Raw genomic sequence first — 17546 nt, forward strand, 5'->3', positions numbered from 1 at the left:
AACTAGGAAAGTAAGAGAGAACAAAAGGAAGAAAATCGTTATGCCGCTGCCTGCATCATGCTCAGCCTGGACCTTAATCCTGGGTGCAGTCTGGTACCTTCAGACAGAGCTGAACTGAAAGAGTTTCAGAGAAATCCAGCAAGGAAGCTCAGAGGTGGAGTGGCTTCCACAAAGGAGCATCTGCATAAGCTGGGACTCTTCAGCCTGGGAAAGCCACGGCCCGTAGGCTGGCACACGAAAGGTCTACAACACCCTTAGAGGCAGGGAGCGCAGGCAGCGAGGAACAAGGGCCATCAGATACAGCTGGTGGGAGCAACCAAGCGAGGGGAGGTGTTTTTTTCTTAGAGCAGAGCAGACCTACTGAAGGCCTTGTAAATGCAAAATGTTTACATGGGTTCATGGTGAGATGGGAAAAGTACCTGAAAGAGAGCCACTGAGGAATCTCAACAGGCCGTAACAGACTCAGGAGATCCCAAGAGCTGAAAACAGTTGTACATAGAGAAAAGTATTAGGGGCCTTTTTTCCTCATTATTTAATGTGACAGAATTCCCAGAAAGTGGAAAGTTTGTCTTGCCCATCATCCTACTCCTTTTCATTGTCCCCAAAACACCAATATTCCTAACTCTCCCTCCAAAAGGTTTGCAGTAACAACATAGTCCTTTCTGGTTTTCACCTGCGTTTTCCTACGGAATTCTGAATTCAGTTGTGAAAGACTTCTGGGGCAGGTGCAATTAGAGAGCCATCCTGACCTCACCCTCTCCTCTACGTACACCAAGAACTTGCCCTCGGGACAGCCCGCTTGCATTCATCCCTGTTACAGAGAACAGATGCGATGCAGAGATGCTTCTCGTTAGCTTAGATACACGAGTCGTAAACACTGGCTGTGGTAACGTTGCTGCTGTTATGCTAGTTTAAGCACACAAAGCAAGTTCTGCAGAAAGAAGTGAAACATTTTATTATTAACAAAAAATAATATTGTGGTGGAAAACAGGTGCTTTTTTGGTGGTTGTTTGTGGTGGCTTTTTTTTCCCCCACAAGAGCGCTTCTCCATCTGTAGAAACTGCACTCAAAAGCTTAACCCCAGTTACTCTCGCAAAGCACACTCACCTCCTCCCCCAACCTTTACCTCAGTGGTACAGGTTAAACTGGAGTGAGTGATATGGAGGGGAAAGATCAGGCTGAAATTATAGCCCTTTGTGAAACCTTTACTATAAATTTCACGCTTAAAAAACTTGATCCAGGGAACTGCCACAAACATTCCATTAAACCACAAATATTTTTAACCAAGTCCCTGTTAAAGATATAACTGAGGGACTGAAGGAGCGAAGTCCCTCCCACTGTCAAAGATGATCAGGTTGGAGACCACCGGAGGAACCTGTTCTGTAAGTCTACGGGACCTGACCAGACGAGTCTCAAGGGAACTGACTGATGTAGTCGCCTTACCACTGTGCCTGGGAAGATCACGTAACAGATCCTGACAGAAGCCATGTTAAGGCACATGGAGGACAGGGTGATTCAAGACAGCCAGCATGGCTTCACCAAGGGCAAATCTTGTCTGACCAACCTAGTGGCTTCTATGATGGAGTGACTACATCAGTGGACAAGGCAAGAGCCACTGATGTCATCTATCTGGACTTCTGTAAGGCCTTTGACATGGTCCCCCACAACATCCTTCTCTCTAAATTGGAGAGATATGGATTTGATGGGTGGACTGTTCGGTGGATGAGGAATTGGCTGGATGGTCACATCCAGAGGGTTAACGGCTCAATGATCGGATGGAGATCAGTGATGAGTGGTGTCCCTCAGGGGTCCATACTGGGATCAATACTGTTTTATACCTTCATCAATGACATTGACAGTGGGATTGAGTGCACCCTCATGAAGTTTGAGGATGACGCCAAGCTCAGTGATGCAGCTGACACACCGAGGGACACGATGCCATCCAGCGGGACCTGAATGCTACCCAGAGGGACATGGACAAGCTCAGTAAGTGGGCTCAGGTAAACCCCATGAGATTCAACAAGGCCAAGTACAAGGTCCTGCACCTAGGTTGGGGCAATCCCATGCACAAACGCAAGATGGGCAGAGAATGGATTGAGAGCAGCCCTGAGGAGGACTTGGGGGTGCTGGTGGATGAAAAGCTGGACATGAGCCTGCAATGTGTGCTCTCAGTCCAGAATGCAAACCGCATCCTGGGCTGCATCAAAAGCAGCGTGGCCAGCAGGTCAAGGGAGTGGGATTAACCGCCCACTATAGGAGAAGATCAGGTTTGAGACCATTTAAGGAACCTGAAGGTACACAGGTCCGTGGGACCTGATGAAATCCATCCATGAGTCCCAAGGATGCTGGCGGATGAAATTGCTAAGCCATTTTCCAACATGTTTGAGAAGTCGTGGCAGTCTGGTGAAGTTCCCACTGACTGGAAAAGGGGAAATGTAACCCCCATTTTCAAAAAGGGAGAAAAGGAAGACCTGGGGAACTACAGACCGGTCAGTCCCACCTCTGTGCCTGGCAAGATCATGGAGGAAATTCTCCTGGAAACTCTTCTAAGGCAGAGATGGAAAATTAGAATGTGATTAGTGACAGTCAACACGGCTTCACCAAGGGCCACAAACCTGGTGGCCTTTTACAGTGGTGCTACAGCATTGGTAGATAAGGAGAGAGCAACACATCATTTACCTGGACTTGTGCAACGCGTTTGACACTGTCCCTCATGACATCCTTGTCTCTAAGTTCGAAAGGCATGGATTTGATGGATGGACTGCTCGGTGGGTAAGGAACTGGCTCTGTGGTCACACTCAAAGGGTTGTGGTCAACAGCTTGATGTCCAAGTGGAAACCAGTGAGGAGTGGCGCTCCTCAGGGGTCAGTACTGGGACCAGTGCTGTTTAACATCTTTGTCAGAGACACGGACAGTGGGATTGAGTGCACCCCCAGCAAGTTTGCCCACGACACCAAGCTGTGTGGCACAGTCGACTCGCTGGAGGGAAGGGATGCCATCCAGAAGGACCTGGACAGGCTTGAGAGGTGGGCCCGTGCAAACCTCATGAAGTTCAACCAGGCCAAGGGCAAGGTCCTGCACGTGGCTTGCGGCAATTCCGGGCACAAATCCAGGGTGGGCAGAGAATGGATTGGGAGCAGCCCTGAGGAGAAGGACTTGGGAGCAACGTGTGTGTTACCAGCTAGCTAGGGGCCACCTCTCAGAGGGTTTGTTACTCCACAGAAAAGCTATGGCACCATAATCGTATTGAGCATTATGACACCTTGTCTTTTTTTCTGTATTTTATAGCAGTCTTTCACTATTTAAAGGGGGCTTATAAGAAAGATGGGGGACAGACATTTGAATAGGGCCTGTAGCAACTGAAGAAGAGGTAATGGTTTTAAACTAAAAGAGGGTAGATTCAGACTAAATATAAGGAAGAACTTTTTTATGATGAAGGTGGTGAAACACTGGCCCAGGTTGCCCAGAGGGGTAGTAGATGCCTCATCCCTGGAAACATTCAAGGTGAGACTGGACAGGGCTCTGAGCAACCTGATCTAGTTGAAGATGTCCCTGCTCATGGCAGAGGGTGTTGGACTAGATGGCCTTTAAAGGTCCCTTCCAACCCAAACCATTCTATGATTCTATAAACTACCACTATTGTTCTGGCTGCTGTGTGCGTATATATATCTGTACTTGACAAAGTCATTTACAACTTAAATTTTACTCTAAAGTTTTGAATTGCTTTAAAATTGTCCTGAGGTATTCTCCAAAATATACCTTCCAGAGATAATGATATTCGGGTCCTGAACCGAACACCTGAGGATGTTTTACAGTAGACCAGCAAAGTTTTGTGGAACAAGTGAGACTGAGAGACGGCCCAGAATCATTCTCCTCCTCCAAGTTCTTCCACACCCATGTGTCAGCACCTCCAGAAAACACTTTTCTAGTTGTTCTAAACCTCTGTAACAAAACTTCAACAATGTCCACCCCACTGAAGCAGTGCTGCTGTTACCATGGATAACAATGCAAAGATACTCAAAAAACCCCAATCAGATACGCTTGGAAGCTAAAGGTTGCAATAAGAAAGAAAAAGAAAATACTTTACCATGTACATGAGACTGTTGGAAACTTTTTCCTGGTGCAAAGTGGAAATTTCCAGCTACCTGCAAGAGACAGTAATCTTTCATTAAAAGGTCTGAATGTATATAAATAAAGCAGTCGTACTGGTGTTGGATCTTTAAATTTTTGTTTAAACAAGATATATATCAAGCAACTCATTTTCATAGGTGACAATATCAGCAGATATTGTCCTAACAGAGAAATTAATTTCCCGTCTTCCTCACAGGCAATCATGTGGAAAGCCATAATTACATACTGATGTTGATAATAACTGTTCTATGCAGATCATTTTAGCCGACATAAAAACGCGAAGAAGAAGGAATTAAACTATTGGGAGGGAACTGACTCCTGCTGCAGGAAATACAAAAAGGTATCACAGAAAATGAGTGGAGAAAGTAACTGAGAAGGAGAGTGAGCAGGGTAACAAAACCTCAATACAATAAACAACAGTGATCCTACGTATGCATCCATGAAAATAAGCTGCTTGCAAAAATAAAGCGCTATACTTACAAAAAAAAAAAACCCCAAACCCCACAAAAACCCCGAAAGACAAAAGGTTGTTAAAATTTCATCCTGGAATCTGAAAGGGATGTGGACATTAGGTGCCAGTCCTCATGGACACTTACTAGCAATCACACACACTCTCCCCTGGAAGATCTGAATGTCCCAAGCTCAGGGGCTATCCTACACCTTTGACGTCTGTGCAAACCTACTGCTTATGTTAACTGCAGTCCTGATGAGAAAGATGTGCAAAATTCCAAGTGTATAACACAATGGCCCCCAGAAATTTCCCCAGCGACACCCACCACTGGACCCTTTCTACCTCCAGCATTACCCTTTCAAGCTTTCCTTTTCATCACACATTGTGATGGAGGGTCCCATAAGGATGCTGGAACCACAATGTCTGGCTTTGAGTAAAAGATTTACTTTCCAGAAATAAAGAATGTGGTCTCCAGGAAGAGTACACAAATGTGTAAAAAAAATATAGTTTGAATTAAAGAAAAAAATATTTGCCTGGCCCTGACCTCTAGAATGTACCTGGGTATGTAACCTGCGTGTCCAAGTGTTCTGGGTTTGGTAACCTGCCAAATGACAGGGTAATTACGTAGTTATCCGGTATATCTCATATTACATTTTCAGATGTTTTTGCCAGTTGCAAAAACCACCTCTCTGAGCATTTTCAGCTTTGGCTACCAACTCCAATAATCTTGCTTCCACTGTTTTTTAAAAGAAAGAGAACATTTCACTCTCTCCAGCACCTCTGATGGCGAGTTGTTGGTTACTGTTATCTCCAGCACCCTCTGGTGCTCTCTGCTTTAAGACTAGAAGGGCAGGTGGGACAATCTAACCTCAAAGAAGCTGCCTCACTTCCTCCAGAAACCTCAGCAAGAAGACTCGCTAGATAGATGGCAGGAAAAGCTAAGCTTCTCCAGCCGGCATGCTTCTTACCAGCCCACACAACGAAACAGAGAATTATCCCCTTCCCACTGCTCTTCCCGATTCTCCTACTGAACTTGCACCTCTACGGGCACAACTACCTTGCTGAGCCCAGGGTTTATTATATTACAGTCCCATGAACATGTAAAGCTAGAAAAGGAGAGGAACGTCCCAACTCTGCCTTTTCACAGACACCACCATCATGCAGCAGGTTCACAACAAAATCCATCTCTCACCTTGTTGACCTCTAGGAAACCATACACTTGGCAGCCCTCGTTCTTCTGTTCCTGCATTTTCTGGCTAAACCCTTCCCTCTTGCACTGCTCTATGGTATCTGGGTTCTTGAAGGCCCAGCCTCGCCGCCTGTATGCTTCTCTGACGTCGTCGCAAGTATTGCAACACCTGCAAAAGCACAAACACTATCTTACCATCCGCATCGCTAGAAATAGATGCTCAAGTTCAGGACGCAAATCCTTAGTGGATTTTTCTTCAATAAAGCAATAAAGCAAACATCATGGACTGGACCTTAAAAGCTGGCCTAATGCTCCTGAAGGAGTTCGAGCTTCTTGATGTACTTTCTGAGGTTTTGGCATGAGGATGCAAGCTGTCTCAATGCAGTGCTTGAGTCTGAAGAGGACTCTGCCTGTCCATTTAGACAGCCAAGACACTCCTTGGCAAAGAAATTCACTACAAAACCGACATCAGTGTCTCACAGTTCTGAGCAGTTTGGAACTCCCCTGGGTGAACAAAGCATCTGCCCGTTTTTATTCCTCCTTTTCTCTGTTTTTACTCCAAGACTGTCAAAACGGGAAGGAGGGTTAATGGCAGACTTTCTTCATTGCTTTTCTACCTCTGGATTCTACCTTGGTCACTGAAAAAAAATGTTTTTCTTTCTTGGTTCCATGTTTTGCTGGACCAAGAAAAAGTTGAAGGCTGGAATCATGAATCCCTCAAGACGGAAACATCTCTGGGGAAGGACGCAACTTGACAGATGGGACAAACCAAGTTACTACAGAGAGAGTAATAGCGAAGGATAGTCCAGAACTATGGACTACCACGGATCCATTCTTACAAGAATTTGCAGGTAGGGGGAATGAGAAACACCAAATGACAACTGTTGTTTCCAATTCTCGTCATTCTCTCAACACATGCCCAGGAGGATTTCATTGCACAGACATTCACAGACATTTGGGAAAAAAAGCGCATGCGACATAACTCTATCAATTTGAGCGCTAAAATACAAAAAGGTGTAAAGGTTACCGAATGTCCTCTGACTCTGCCCCATAACAGCTCTCGCAGCGATCAGCATCCAAAGAATTTGGATCAAACACTTTTGCTTCTTCTTTCCCCAGCTCTAAGACAAAAAAAGATTCAAAGTGATAAGGCATGTCTAGAAATGCTACACTGTACTCCTGGTTTATTCTACACACGAACACAATGATTTTGTGTCGGAAGCTGCACATCCTGCATGCAAAGTCCACCTGAAATGGTACACGCAGAGCCTGCTGACGTGTGAAGATCAAGAAGCAGAATAGCATTTGCCGTGTCAAGAACACCCTCCGCAGAAAGAACTGGCTATCTGTAAGCCTTGCTGTAGCACTGATCAGATGCTACTTCCACGAGGGCTTTGTTAAAATGTTATCTAAAGCAGACCAAATCAGTACACCGCAACTGATACCGGACCTGTTACACAACCAAAATTTTAAATAGCAATCAACGGAGCCAACAGCGTATAACACATAATCCCGTTCCAAGGCATGTAGGGAACACATTCCAACGAAACAAGATCAGAGTGGAAGTCTCCTGAGTGGAAAACTGAAACCCAGTCCTCCAGGATGACAATGCTGACAAGGCGCAAGTGTTAACCACCACTCACTAGAAACCTCCAAGGAATTTCTACCTTCTTCGTGACTTCACAATTCTGACAGTATCCGTGCCACACATGTGTTGAATGTGCAGCCACCGTGCGTCTGGGGCACGAACTCACAGAGTTTTATGTTCTTATGTGCAGAAGGCTGAAGAGGGACTTGTAACAGAGGAGATGAGAGCTGAAATCCGCCAAAGGGGAGGAGATGCCTAAGAAAACCTCAAACAGGAGCTCTGTTTTGTCGAGAACCAAAACAAATATCAAAGGTCTGCAAGTTTTGGAGTCAGGAATAAGTGAGCCAAGGAATTTTGTATCTACAACTTTCAAAAATATTGGCTCTTATTATAAAAGGCCCCCTTAAAATCAGGCTGTTTCAACTCACAAACCCTGAAGGACAGGACCAAGTCTGCTGGGTTACAAAAGCCCTCTGAGGCTCACTATCGAGGCACTACTGCACTGCCCTGAATAAGCCTTGAAAAGGTGGCTCCTTGGATAACTTGTGCTGGGAAGGTGATAAGGTACATAGTCAGACGTTGCTGAGGGGATAAAACGTTATCAGGGCCTTGTTCGTTGAGATTGGGAGGTATAACAGGTGGATGGAAGTAAGTATTAAAGATGCCTGTATTCTGTATTAGCCACAGAAGAAAAGAGATTTTAATTAGCAAGTACGAAATACATGTGAAAATCAATCATAAACCTTATTTCTTTAGTCAAATACTTTATGGTAGTTATGAACAAGCAAATATAAACTTTTAGGAAAATATACCCATTATTAAACAACGGTGTGAGACTCTTTCTGAAGCTTACAACATTTAAAGGACTTGAAAGCGCGCTTAGGAATTCATTGTTTAAGAAGTGGTATGGCTTTTAATCTTGCAGTTACGCTAAAAGATAGCGTCAGGAAGAATAGAGCTTAATAACTGCTACACTTTGTCAAAGCCATGATTCCCTCCAATTGGACAAGAACATCTGTACAATGGAGTCTTTCAAGATACAGCAACGAGAAACAGCTTTTTAAATGTAATCAGTAGCTGCCTGTTGAGTTGTCTCAGAGACAGCATCCAGAGGTAATGCACAGTTTAGATACTATAAAGAAACTACAGTACATAAAACTTTACATGCAGGGTTTCTTGCTGTTAACATGGTCCTCAATGCGCGTGCAGATATGAAACATGGTCCTCAATGCGCATGCAGATATGATATGTGAAATTGTAAAACTCCATCCACGTTAAAGGGAAAGAAATGATTAAGACCCACCATTAAAGAATTCAATCATTTATTATCATTCAATGGAAATAAGATGACATCCAAGCACACAATGCAACCTACCATATAAATCATTAAGCTGTTAACTATTTTCATGTAACTACGATTAGGAAAAGCCTCCAGATACCACTCCATAAAATTTGGGTATGCTTTACTAAATTTCACAGAATCATAGAATCGTTTAGGTTGGAAGGGACCTTAAAGATCATCTAGTTCCAACCCCCCTGCCCTGGGCAGAGACACGTCCCACTAGATCAGGTTGCTCAAAGCCCCGTCCAGCCTGGCCTTGAACACCTCCGGGGATGGGGCCCTGGTTTAAGGTCAATACTGCTATAGCTGCCATCTAAATAATGGATTGAATGTCAGTGTTACTAATAGAAACAGATAATCACAGTTCAATGAGCACGGGTGGATACTTCTGATCTAACTTGCAACATGGGTGATCAAAACCAAACTAGCTTTGTGCTTTTTCTGGACAGCAGACGAAATTGCTTGCTGCACACAATGCATCTGATCTCTTTTAAAAATGCCTCTTCCAGCCGAGACAGTTCACTCCCTGCAAGTTTCCCTTCCTCTCCGTTGCTTATATAAGGAGTCAGAGCAACCGGTGCAGACAGAGTAATCCCAATGGAGACTGGCAATACGAGTAAGGCAGGAGGCATACATGTGTTAATAGAGAATTAGATACAGAAAAGCTGGTTTTGTCCCTAGATGTTAAATTTGTAACACCGCAACCTCTGAACACAGAAGGGCTGCTAAGTGACACAGCAGTACGAACGCTTAGTTTAGCCTTTCAACATCAAGAACAGAAAAGTTAAATCTGAGTGATACAAATCAACAAATTTAGTTCATGCTAATATGCAGAACTACACTATTGCCCAGAAAAGGTAATAAAGAGCTCATGTTTTGGAAAGGAAAAATCAGGACAGTATGCCTGTTCGACTGTAACACTTTGCCAGAATCCTTTCTGGTTTGTATCAAAGTACAACAATGAGACAAAACATGTAAAAAACGCAGAGGAGAGATTTACATAGTCAAGGATCACTCAGTACAACTTGCAATCAATAGATCAACTAAAATACATTTATCAGGTATGCGTGAACACACACAAAGTACCTGCAGTAAGGGGCAAGTTTAGGCTTAAGGGTTGAGTGGCTGGAGCCTTCCCTGGGGAGAGGCTCTTTCCTCTAACCAGCTCGTCCCATTTGTCAGCCCACTGTGATTTAAAGATACAACCAAAGCCAAGTTTGGCCAGAACAGCTGCTTCCTTTCTAGTCATCAAAGACCATGAACTCGGGAGGTTTATTCCTGAAATGCAGCCGTGAGTCCTTGTCATAATTTCAGAGGGACGAGGCAAAGATTGGCCCCGCAAAAGTAGCGAGTACAACAGAAGCTTGTATGATCTGCCAGTTTAATACATTTGGGACCTATAAACTCTTCAAGAGTTTATGGTGTTTAAACGCTCTTCAGCTGTCACTTGCTCCCGTAAATCTCAAAATGTGCATGCAGTGATGGAAAGACTACGAGAGCATCCATCCAAGAAAGGCAGAAAAGCATCTTACCATGTCTCTCAGCCTCCGGAGTCACGCGATTGCCAGCTTTATCCAAACGTTGCTTAAACAGATTGTGCTCTACGTCCAGCTGCTGTTCTCCTGCTACGTCCATGGCATCAATGCTCAAATCTGAAAACAGCGAGCAAGGAAAGTGGTCTGTAAATGCCCATTTGTTATGCCCTGTGGCAGGCTGGAAGCATTCAACCCGTGAAAATACAGAATCTTTCGGCCAGGGGGAAGAGTGTGCCAAACTGGAAGAATGCGTATGGTTGGGCCTAAGGGACGTACAGGGAATAAAACGCACATTGCAGCAGCCTAAACGACCCTTCCAAATACGGGGTTGGGTTTGATGTACAAGAAGGACTGTTTCCAGCTGCCACAGGAAGTGTTATCCTCAAAGGCAAACACACTTTCGCCAAAACCCCCAAACCCTCAAAGCCCGTAACCATTTTCCAGAGTTGAGCTTAAAATCAGTTGAAAGCTGCGTCCTACCTCTACCCCCTCACCCTCCCCCTTCCCCGCCAGTGTGTTTCCTCGTGATCCCTTTTCAGAAAGACGACTGAGAAGGTTTGTGGTCTCTGTCTGGTGTCAAAGCACCACGATACACTGACTGCCTACACGCTCTCTTACAAAACCAACAGCTTCTCTGCACAAAACAGCAGAGGCTTCCAGTCTTACTGGCCTCCCCACGCCCTTTTAAATGTGAGGAAGGCAAAGACCACTAATATCTTGGGTGGTCAGAAGGAACTCAGACTCACTGCATTCAGAGCCCAGCGCGTTACCCAAAGGAATTACTACAACAGAATAAGAGGCGGGGAAAATCAGCGGACAGTCGGATAACGTGCACAGCAGTAATACCCAGTAAGATTTGCAATTTTCAATCACTTTATCCTGCAACTCTATTTTGAATTTAGTTAAAAGGCAATCAGATTGTTAACACTCATTCTGATTTTAAAAACTGTGGAGAAATTTTAAAAGTTGTGTCAGAATTTAAGTACAAAAACCACGCAAAAGCTGTACCTCGTCAAGTAACTTCCAAAGGAGAATCTAAAGCTTTTCAACAACAATACAGTCAAATCTTGAGTGCCGAGTGAACTCTGTGCCAGTTTTTTCAGTATTACAGCACCCTCTGACAAAGTACAACACCACACAGAAGAGTAAGTGGGTTTGTACACCTTGTCCTCATCTATAAACTAGCAAAATACTGCTGCCTGACTGGAAGCGCTGGCTTAAGCGCCCAGTGGGCCTGGCTGGAATCACCGCGTAACCACACGGGATCACCAATTCCTCCCCATCGGTGGCCCAAGCAGCAGCGCAGCTCTTGGAAGCACCAGGCACATGGAGTCTCTCGGGCATCTGGCAAGCGTGAAAACGATCCCCAGCAGTCAAAAGCCTGACTCACAAGCACAAGGCATATGTGGAAAAATAACATCCAGATTAATCTTCAGTTTATCTCCCCTTGATTTGTCAACATATAATTCCGGATGAACCTAGGAACAAAGAAAAAAAAGGGTCCCGTTTCACTTGGAGGCAAATCCTAAGGCCTCTTTCCCTTGACTGCTCTGGCTCGGCAGCCCATTCTGAAGACGGGGGATTTGTGAGACACCCCAGCTGCTGCCTCCCGCACCGCCCGCGGCAGCTTACCGCCCGCCCTGGGAGACTTATGAATGCGGCGAGGACTCGGGAATCTTAGGACTGGGGGTAGGGGGGGGGTCCCTTGGCGTTTTCTCTCTTTGCTGTGCGTTCCCTGCCGGCACACGGCGCAGACAGCCGGCAGAGACCCCGGGCCACCCCCGGGCGACCGCGCTCAGGAGGCCACAAGCCCCCTCACGCCAGCAGCTCGCCGGGGAGAGCAGCCGGCTCCCCGCGCCGAGGCGACCGGGCAGGGGAAGACGAGGCCCCCGGTAGCTCTGCGGTGGGGGAAACTGCTGCCCAGGCAGTCCGGAGGAGGCGGCGGCCGGGAGGGGGTGCGGAGGCACGGCAGACCGCCCCGGGCCGCCTCTCCGCCGGGACTCGGCCCCCACCCGTCGCCGATACTCACCTCCTTAGTGAGGTAGTACTGCAGCTCCGAGAAGAAAAGCAGCGCCACGATGAGCCCGCTGACCGCCGTCACTGCCAGGGAGACGAGAGCCGCCGTCAGCCCCGCCACCGCCCCGAGCCGCCGCCCGCCCCCAACGTCCCCCCGGCCAGCCGCCGACCCACGGCGAGGCCCGCGCCCGCCCGCCGGCCCCCAGCCGCCCTCACCCAGCGCGCCCCCGCACGTCTTGACCCGAAAGTCTTCCAGGGTCTTGGGGAAGGCATCGAACCGCCTCAGCCGCCACAGCGGAACCATGGCGCCGCGCGGCCCGGAATCGAACCCGGCTTCCGGCGAGGCCTGGCCTCGCCCCGCCCCGCCCCGCCGAGTCAGCACCGCCCCAAGCCGGCCGCGGGGGCGGGACCGCGGCTGCCGGTCTCCGCTGCCGCCGAGAACCCTCCCGCCAACGGCACCGGCACCGGCCCCGGCGGGACCCCGAGGGACGCCGGCCGGGCCGGGCCGGGCCGGGCGAGCTCGCCAGGGCCGAGGTGAGGCTGCCGGGTGAGAGCGGCCCTCGCTCGGCCCGACCCCCGCCCTGTCCTGTCCTGCCCCGGCCTCCGCCCGGGAAAGCCCTGGGGTCCTTCCCTAGCGCCCTCCGGAGATCAGCCTAGCTGCCCGGCGGGGCCAGCAGCGCACGGTGAGCAGATCTTTCGGGAGAGGAGTAGTGCTTTGCGTACGGGAGCGGGGGAGGAACCGTCCCACCCCGGCGGGAGCTGCCCACCCCTTCCAGGCGCCATCAAACCGCCAGGAATAACCATCCCAGATAGTGCAATTCCTGCCCACCCGTTGAATCAGGATACTTAAACCCTAAGTTTTGGGGAGGAAAATGGGGAGTCTTCCAACGATACAGCTGGCCTGTAGGAGATTCTTCTCCCCCTTGTCCAGGACGCCGTGCAAGGCAGCTTCCCAGGGACTGAGCGGCCTCACCTGAGAGAGGGGGTAAGTGATTTAATGACATACGTATGATATTTGACATACTTTAAGACCGTGATTTGTGCACTCTTTTAAGGTATTAATATCTAGCGCGCTTGTCGTTTGTGTTGTTACTTTTCGGGATCACTTTTTAGGTTGCAATAGTGTATTCTGTGGATTATTTTTTTTTCTTTAAATTGCAATAGTGCATTCTTCCATTGTACCCATAAAACTTGCAATAGTGTCGTATCGGACCTGTGAGTGAAGTCCAAATAAATTGTGAATTTGAACCTCTCAGTGCAGTCTTTTTCTCTCCGCCACATCAATTGGTGCAGCGAGCAGGGTACAACGGAAGACTATTGCAGAAACATGGTTGTAAACCCTCTCCCGCGGACAGGGAGAAGGCTAAGACGTTGTGGAAAAGTAAGGAGAAAGTGGTGGAATGGGTAGAGCAGTGTAAGAAGGAACAAAAGGAAAAAATTGGAAAGGGTAAAGGTGTCCTGTGCACTGTTTTTGGAGTGTGTTTAACCTGTGCACAGGAGGAGGCATGGAAATCTGAAGGTGTTAAGAAAATGGGTGCAGCTGACTCGACGGCAGACGCCCTGATTGATTGCAGTAAAAAGCTCTGTGAATTGCAAACTGAAGTTGAGGTTACCAAAGCTGCTTTAGAGGAAGAACAAAAGACAAAAGAAGCCTTAAGGGCTCATGAAGGGTAATTGGAAATTGAAAACATGCTTTTGAAAGATGAATTAATTGCTGAAAGGGAGAGGAATTGGAGGTTACAGGCAAAATTAGATCCGTTGTTGTCAAATGCTCCGACCCCCTCTCCCGCCCAAGTCAAGAATTTAGTTATGTGCACTGATCCTGATACTTGGGACCGGGATATCTGGGGTGACCCAGATGATGCGCCCAAGGGGGCAAGTAATATTGAAATTCGACCCCTCATGAAAACAGAGGTGCAGTCAAATGATCGAAATAATCGGAGATATACTACAACACGTATCACCCCGCGTTCGGGACCTGAGCTTGCTCGAATGCAAGAACAATTTTCACGCAAGCTGGGGGAAAATGCAACTGAATATTTATGGGATGTTTCGCTAAAAGAAGGAGATCTTATCTTGCTGAGTGAGGAGGAAGCTAGAGGTTATTGGGGTCCTGGTGTATTCCTGGATGGGGGCCCTGCCGGGGATCAACCCTTAACACTTAGAGTCGCCCACTGGGCAGGGGGGATGGATTCTAGAGAGCGAGGCGAGCCACTGGCTATTAAAACTGCTGGGTTAGCCAGGCTAGCTGAATCGGTACAAAAGGCTGCCTGTATACAAGCCATGAATGAGCATGGTGAGCAGGGCATTCCCCTTGCTGCTCCGGTGGATCCGGTGCACCTTAAACCGTTGATTAGATTAGAGGTCTCCCTGATGCCGTGAAAATGTACGTGCAAAACTGAAAGGAAAAGATTTCACAGGCAATTGACCATAATACTCGCAGCCCCCATTGGCGACGGCAGCCCCTTTTAGCCTGGGGGAACTATTACAAGAAATAGTGATTTATGGTAGAGACATGGGTTGGTGAGAGGAAGGTTCAAATACACAGCGCCATGTCTGGCAGGCACGGTTTTTCGGGCATAATAATCCCCGTCCTCCTTGACAAACCAATTCTCATTCTGACCCTCAGCGTAATGAACTGTGGAGAAAGGCGTTAGCATTAGAAATATCTCAATCAATGTTACATGGACAGCCCACAGAGAATATATTCCTGTAACGGTAAACCTGGTGGAACAGCCTACTAACAAAGCTACAGAACGTACTGATGCTGTTAAAACACAGAAAGGTAAAGCCTCTGCTCCTGCGAATCTTTTTGCAGACTTAAGGAAGGTTTTGATTGATCTAAAAAACTAGAAAGCGCGGGGGGTATTTTAGGCCAACCCACAATGGCCTAACCATTTAAGTGACCCACATATTATTTTAGCTACTGGCCCCGGATGAATACATGTAAATTTTCTAATTGATACTGGAGCTCAAATAAGTGTTATCACCAAAAAAACAGCAAAAAAGATAGGATTAGTCCCCACCTGGAAGAAGATAAGTGTAATAGGAGGGACTGGAGTCCCTGAAATCAGACCAATTGGTACGTCGTGTGTCTGGCTTCCAGGAGAAAACCAAATGACTAAGATAAAAGCAGTCATCGGTCCTTATTGTAATAACATTTTGGGATTTGATGTATTAGCAAACAAAGTCTGGAGATTGCCAGACAGCACGGTATGGAGCTTTGGAGCCCCACCATGTGAGGTCTGGTTACTGGAGACTGCCATTAGACTGTCTCCTTCTCGGGTGACAAATGTTAATCAATATCCTTTACCAGCCACAGCCAAAATGGGGATCAGGGAAGTAATTAAAGACCTGGACGCCTGTGGTGTTATAATCAGGACGCACTCACCCTATAATTCTCTGGTATGGCGACGGTAGATGGCAACTCACAATTGGCTACAGGAGGCTTAATAGCAATGTAATGCCCCTTTACGGCCGCTGTTGCTAACGTTTGACCTGGTCACCCAGATTGAAGCTAACTGTCACACGTGGATGTGCACTTTAGGTGTTAAGGATATGTTTTTTATGATTCCTCTTCAGGAGGAAGATAAACCTCAATTTGCGTTCGTGTGGGAGGGAGTGCAATATACTTTTAATCAGCTCCCACAAGGATACAAACATTCTCCCACTATTGCCCATAATGCACTAGCGAAAATATTGAAGGTACCAGATGGGATAAACATGTACCAATACATTGATGACATCCTAATAGGTGGAGATAATGACGAGGCAGTCAGAGAAGTGTCTAGTCAGGTTTGGGACACACTGACTTCCTTGGAATTAGAAATCCCTCCCGCTAAATGTCAGGGACCAAGTCAAGAAGTTACATTTTTAGGAGTTTGGTGGTCAGGAGGAGCCGTGGCTATACCAGCCGATATCCTGGAAAAAACAGAAGCTGGTAGAGCTCCGGAGAACAAAAGGGAGCTGCAACAGATACTTGGGACTTTAGGTTATTGGCACAAACGTATCCCTGGATTTTCCATAATTGCTAGACCCCTGTATAATTTGATTAAGAAAAATGTTGGCTGGTGGTGGACCCTCAGCATGAGGAAGCCTTGAATCTGCTGATTCATGAGCTTCGCATATATCAGACTTTAGGCCCTATACACCAGGCAGATCCTAGGCAGATTGAGTGGGGATTCAGCGAACATGGTTCTCATTGTAATTTCTTTCAATGGGGACCAGAAGGTCCTGATGCACCCTTGGAATTCTCCTCTTGTTGATTTAATGATACTGAGCGGAGATATACTGATTGGGAAAAAGGTATGTTATCACTTGTGCGGGCAGTAAGAGGCTGAGTGGATCTGCACGAGCCAAGATATGGTTGTCTGGAGTCCTTACCTTCTCCTGGAATCAGTTAAGAAGGGGACTCCTCCCACTGAGGGAATTGCCCAAAACCCCACTGTTCAGAAATGGTACTCCTACTTGGAAGGTATTGGCCAGTTAGTTACTATTGCTGAAGGACCAGTAAAAACATCTAAATGACAAAAGGATGTTAAGTCAGACCTTTCTATGCTAGTCAAACCTAACGAACCATCACCTGTTTTAGAAGCATCCCCTTTTACAGCTGAATCAGACCAGTCGGGCGTATGCTTTACAGATGCTTCTGCAGCTTGCAAAGCCTGGATTAACAAGTAGTAGGTGGATCATACCAGATTTCTAACTGACTCATTGTCGATCGTAGATACGGTCGAGCAGCACTTTTACATTTGCTTGCAGGTGTGCCCCGACAAAAGGAGGGACAAGGAGTGCAATGGGGTGGAGACCTAAGATGTGTCGACTTGAAGCATGAGCTGCACTTGCATGGAATGGACAAGCTGTGCAGAACTTGAATGTGGACCAGAAGTTCGGGGTTTTTTTCATTCTTGTGATCTTTCTATGTTTGTTTTGATAAGGATAATTTGTTGTTGTTGTTGTTTGAGTTGGCTTGTTTGGTTTTTTTTCTTGAATTACAGTAGTGCACTCTTCCATCGTATCCATAAAACTTGCAATAGTGTCGTATCGGACCTGTGAGTGAAGTCCAAATAAATTGTGAATTTGAACCTCTCACTGCAAATCTTTTTCTCTCTGCCACAGAGCATTAGCAGAAAGGTTTGTGTTGTGATGAAAGCGGTTCCCAGGGACAGCAAAAACAAGCATCATTTTTCCCTCATGACACTTTCCATGCGGGAGCAATCATCAGACATTTGCTGGTTTTGAGCCCAGCTCTGGAGAGCGCATTACCACAGAGGTTAGAGAAGCAATGAAAGCGG

The 17546-nt window shown here is 46.8% G+C and overlaps 1 protein-coding gene and 1 long non-coding RNA gene across 3 annotated transcripts in view; one reads left to right on the forward strand and one right to left on the reverse strand.

Annotated features, from left to right (window-relative positions):
- The window catches only part of ERGIC3 (ERGIC and golgi 3), a 33320-nt gene extending 20691 nt beyond the window's left edge, over nucleotides 1-12629 (reverse strand). For both annotated transcript variants that reach the window (XM_063350468.1, XM_063350470.1), the window contains exons 1-7: nucleotides 12469-12629; nucleotides 12266-12336; nucleotides 11627-11714; nucleotides 10234-10353; nucleotides 6799-6892; nucleotides 5775-5940; nucleotides 4088-4145 (exon numbers count right to left, since the gene is read on the reverse strand). In XM_063350468.1, coding sequence (XP_063206538.1) covers nucleotides 4088-4145; nucleotides 5775-5940; nucleotides 6799-6892; nucleotides 10234-10353; nucleotides 11627-11714; nucleotides 12266-12336; nucleotides 12469-12556 — 685 coding nt within the window. In that variant the 5' untranslated portion in view covers nucleotides 12557-12629. The remainder of the gene's footprint in view (nucleotides 1-4087; nucleotides 4146-5774; nucleotides 5941-6798; nucleotides 6893-10233; nucleotides 10354-11626; nucleotides 11715-12265; nucleotides 12337-12468) is intronic.
- A 9-nt stretch (nucleotides 12630-12638) lies between these two features.
- On the forward strand, nucleotides 12639-17343 carry LOC134522648 (uncharacterized). Its single transcript, XR_010073087.1, has 2 exons — nucleotides 12639-13237; nucleotides 17014-17343. It is a non-coding gene; the product is annotated as an uncharacterized LOC134522648 (long non-coding RNA).
- Nucleotides 17344-17546: the final 203 nt, after the last annotated feature.

This window comes from Chroicocephalus ridibundus, chromosome 12 (assembly GCF_963924245.1).
Source record: "Chroicocephalus ridibundus chromosome 12, bChrRid1.1, whole genome shotgun sequence".
NCBI lineage: Eukaryota > Metazoa > Chordata > Aves > Charadriiformes > Laridae > Chroicocephalus > Chroicocephalus ridibundus.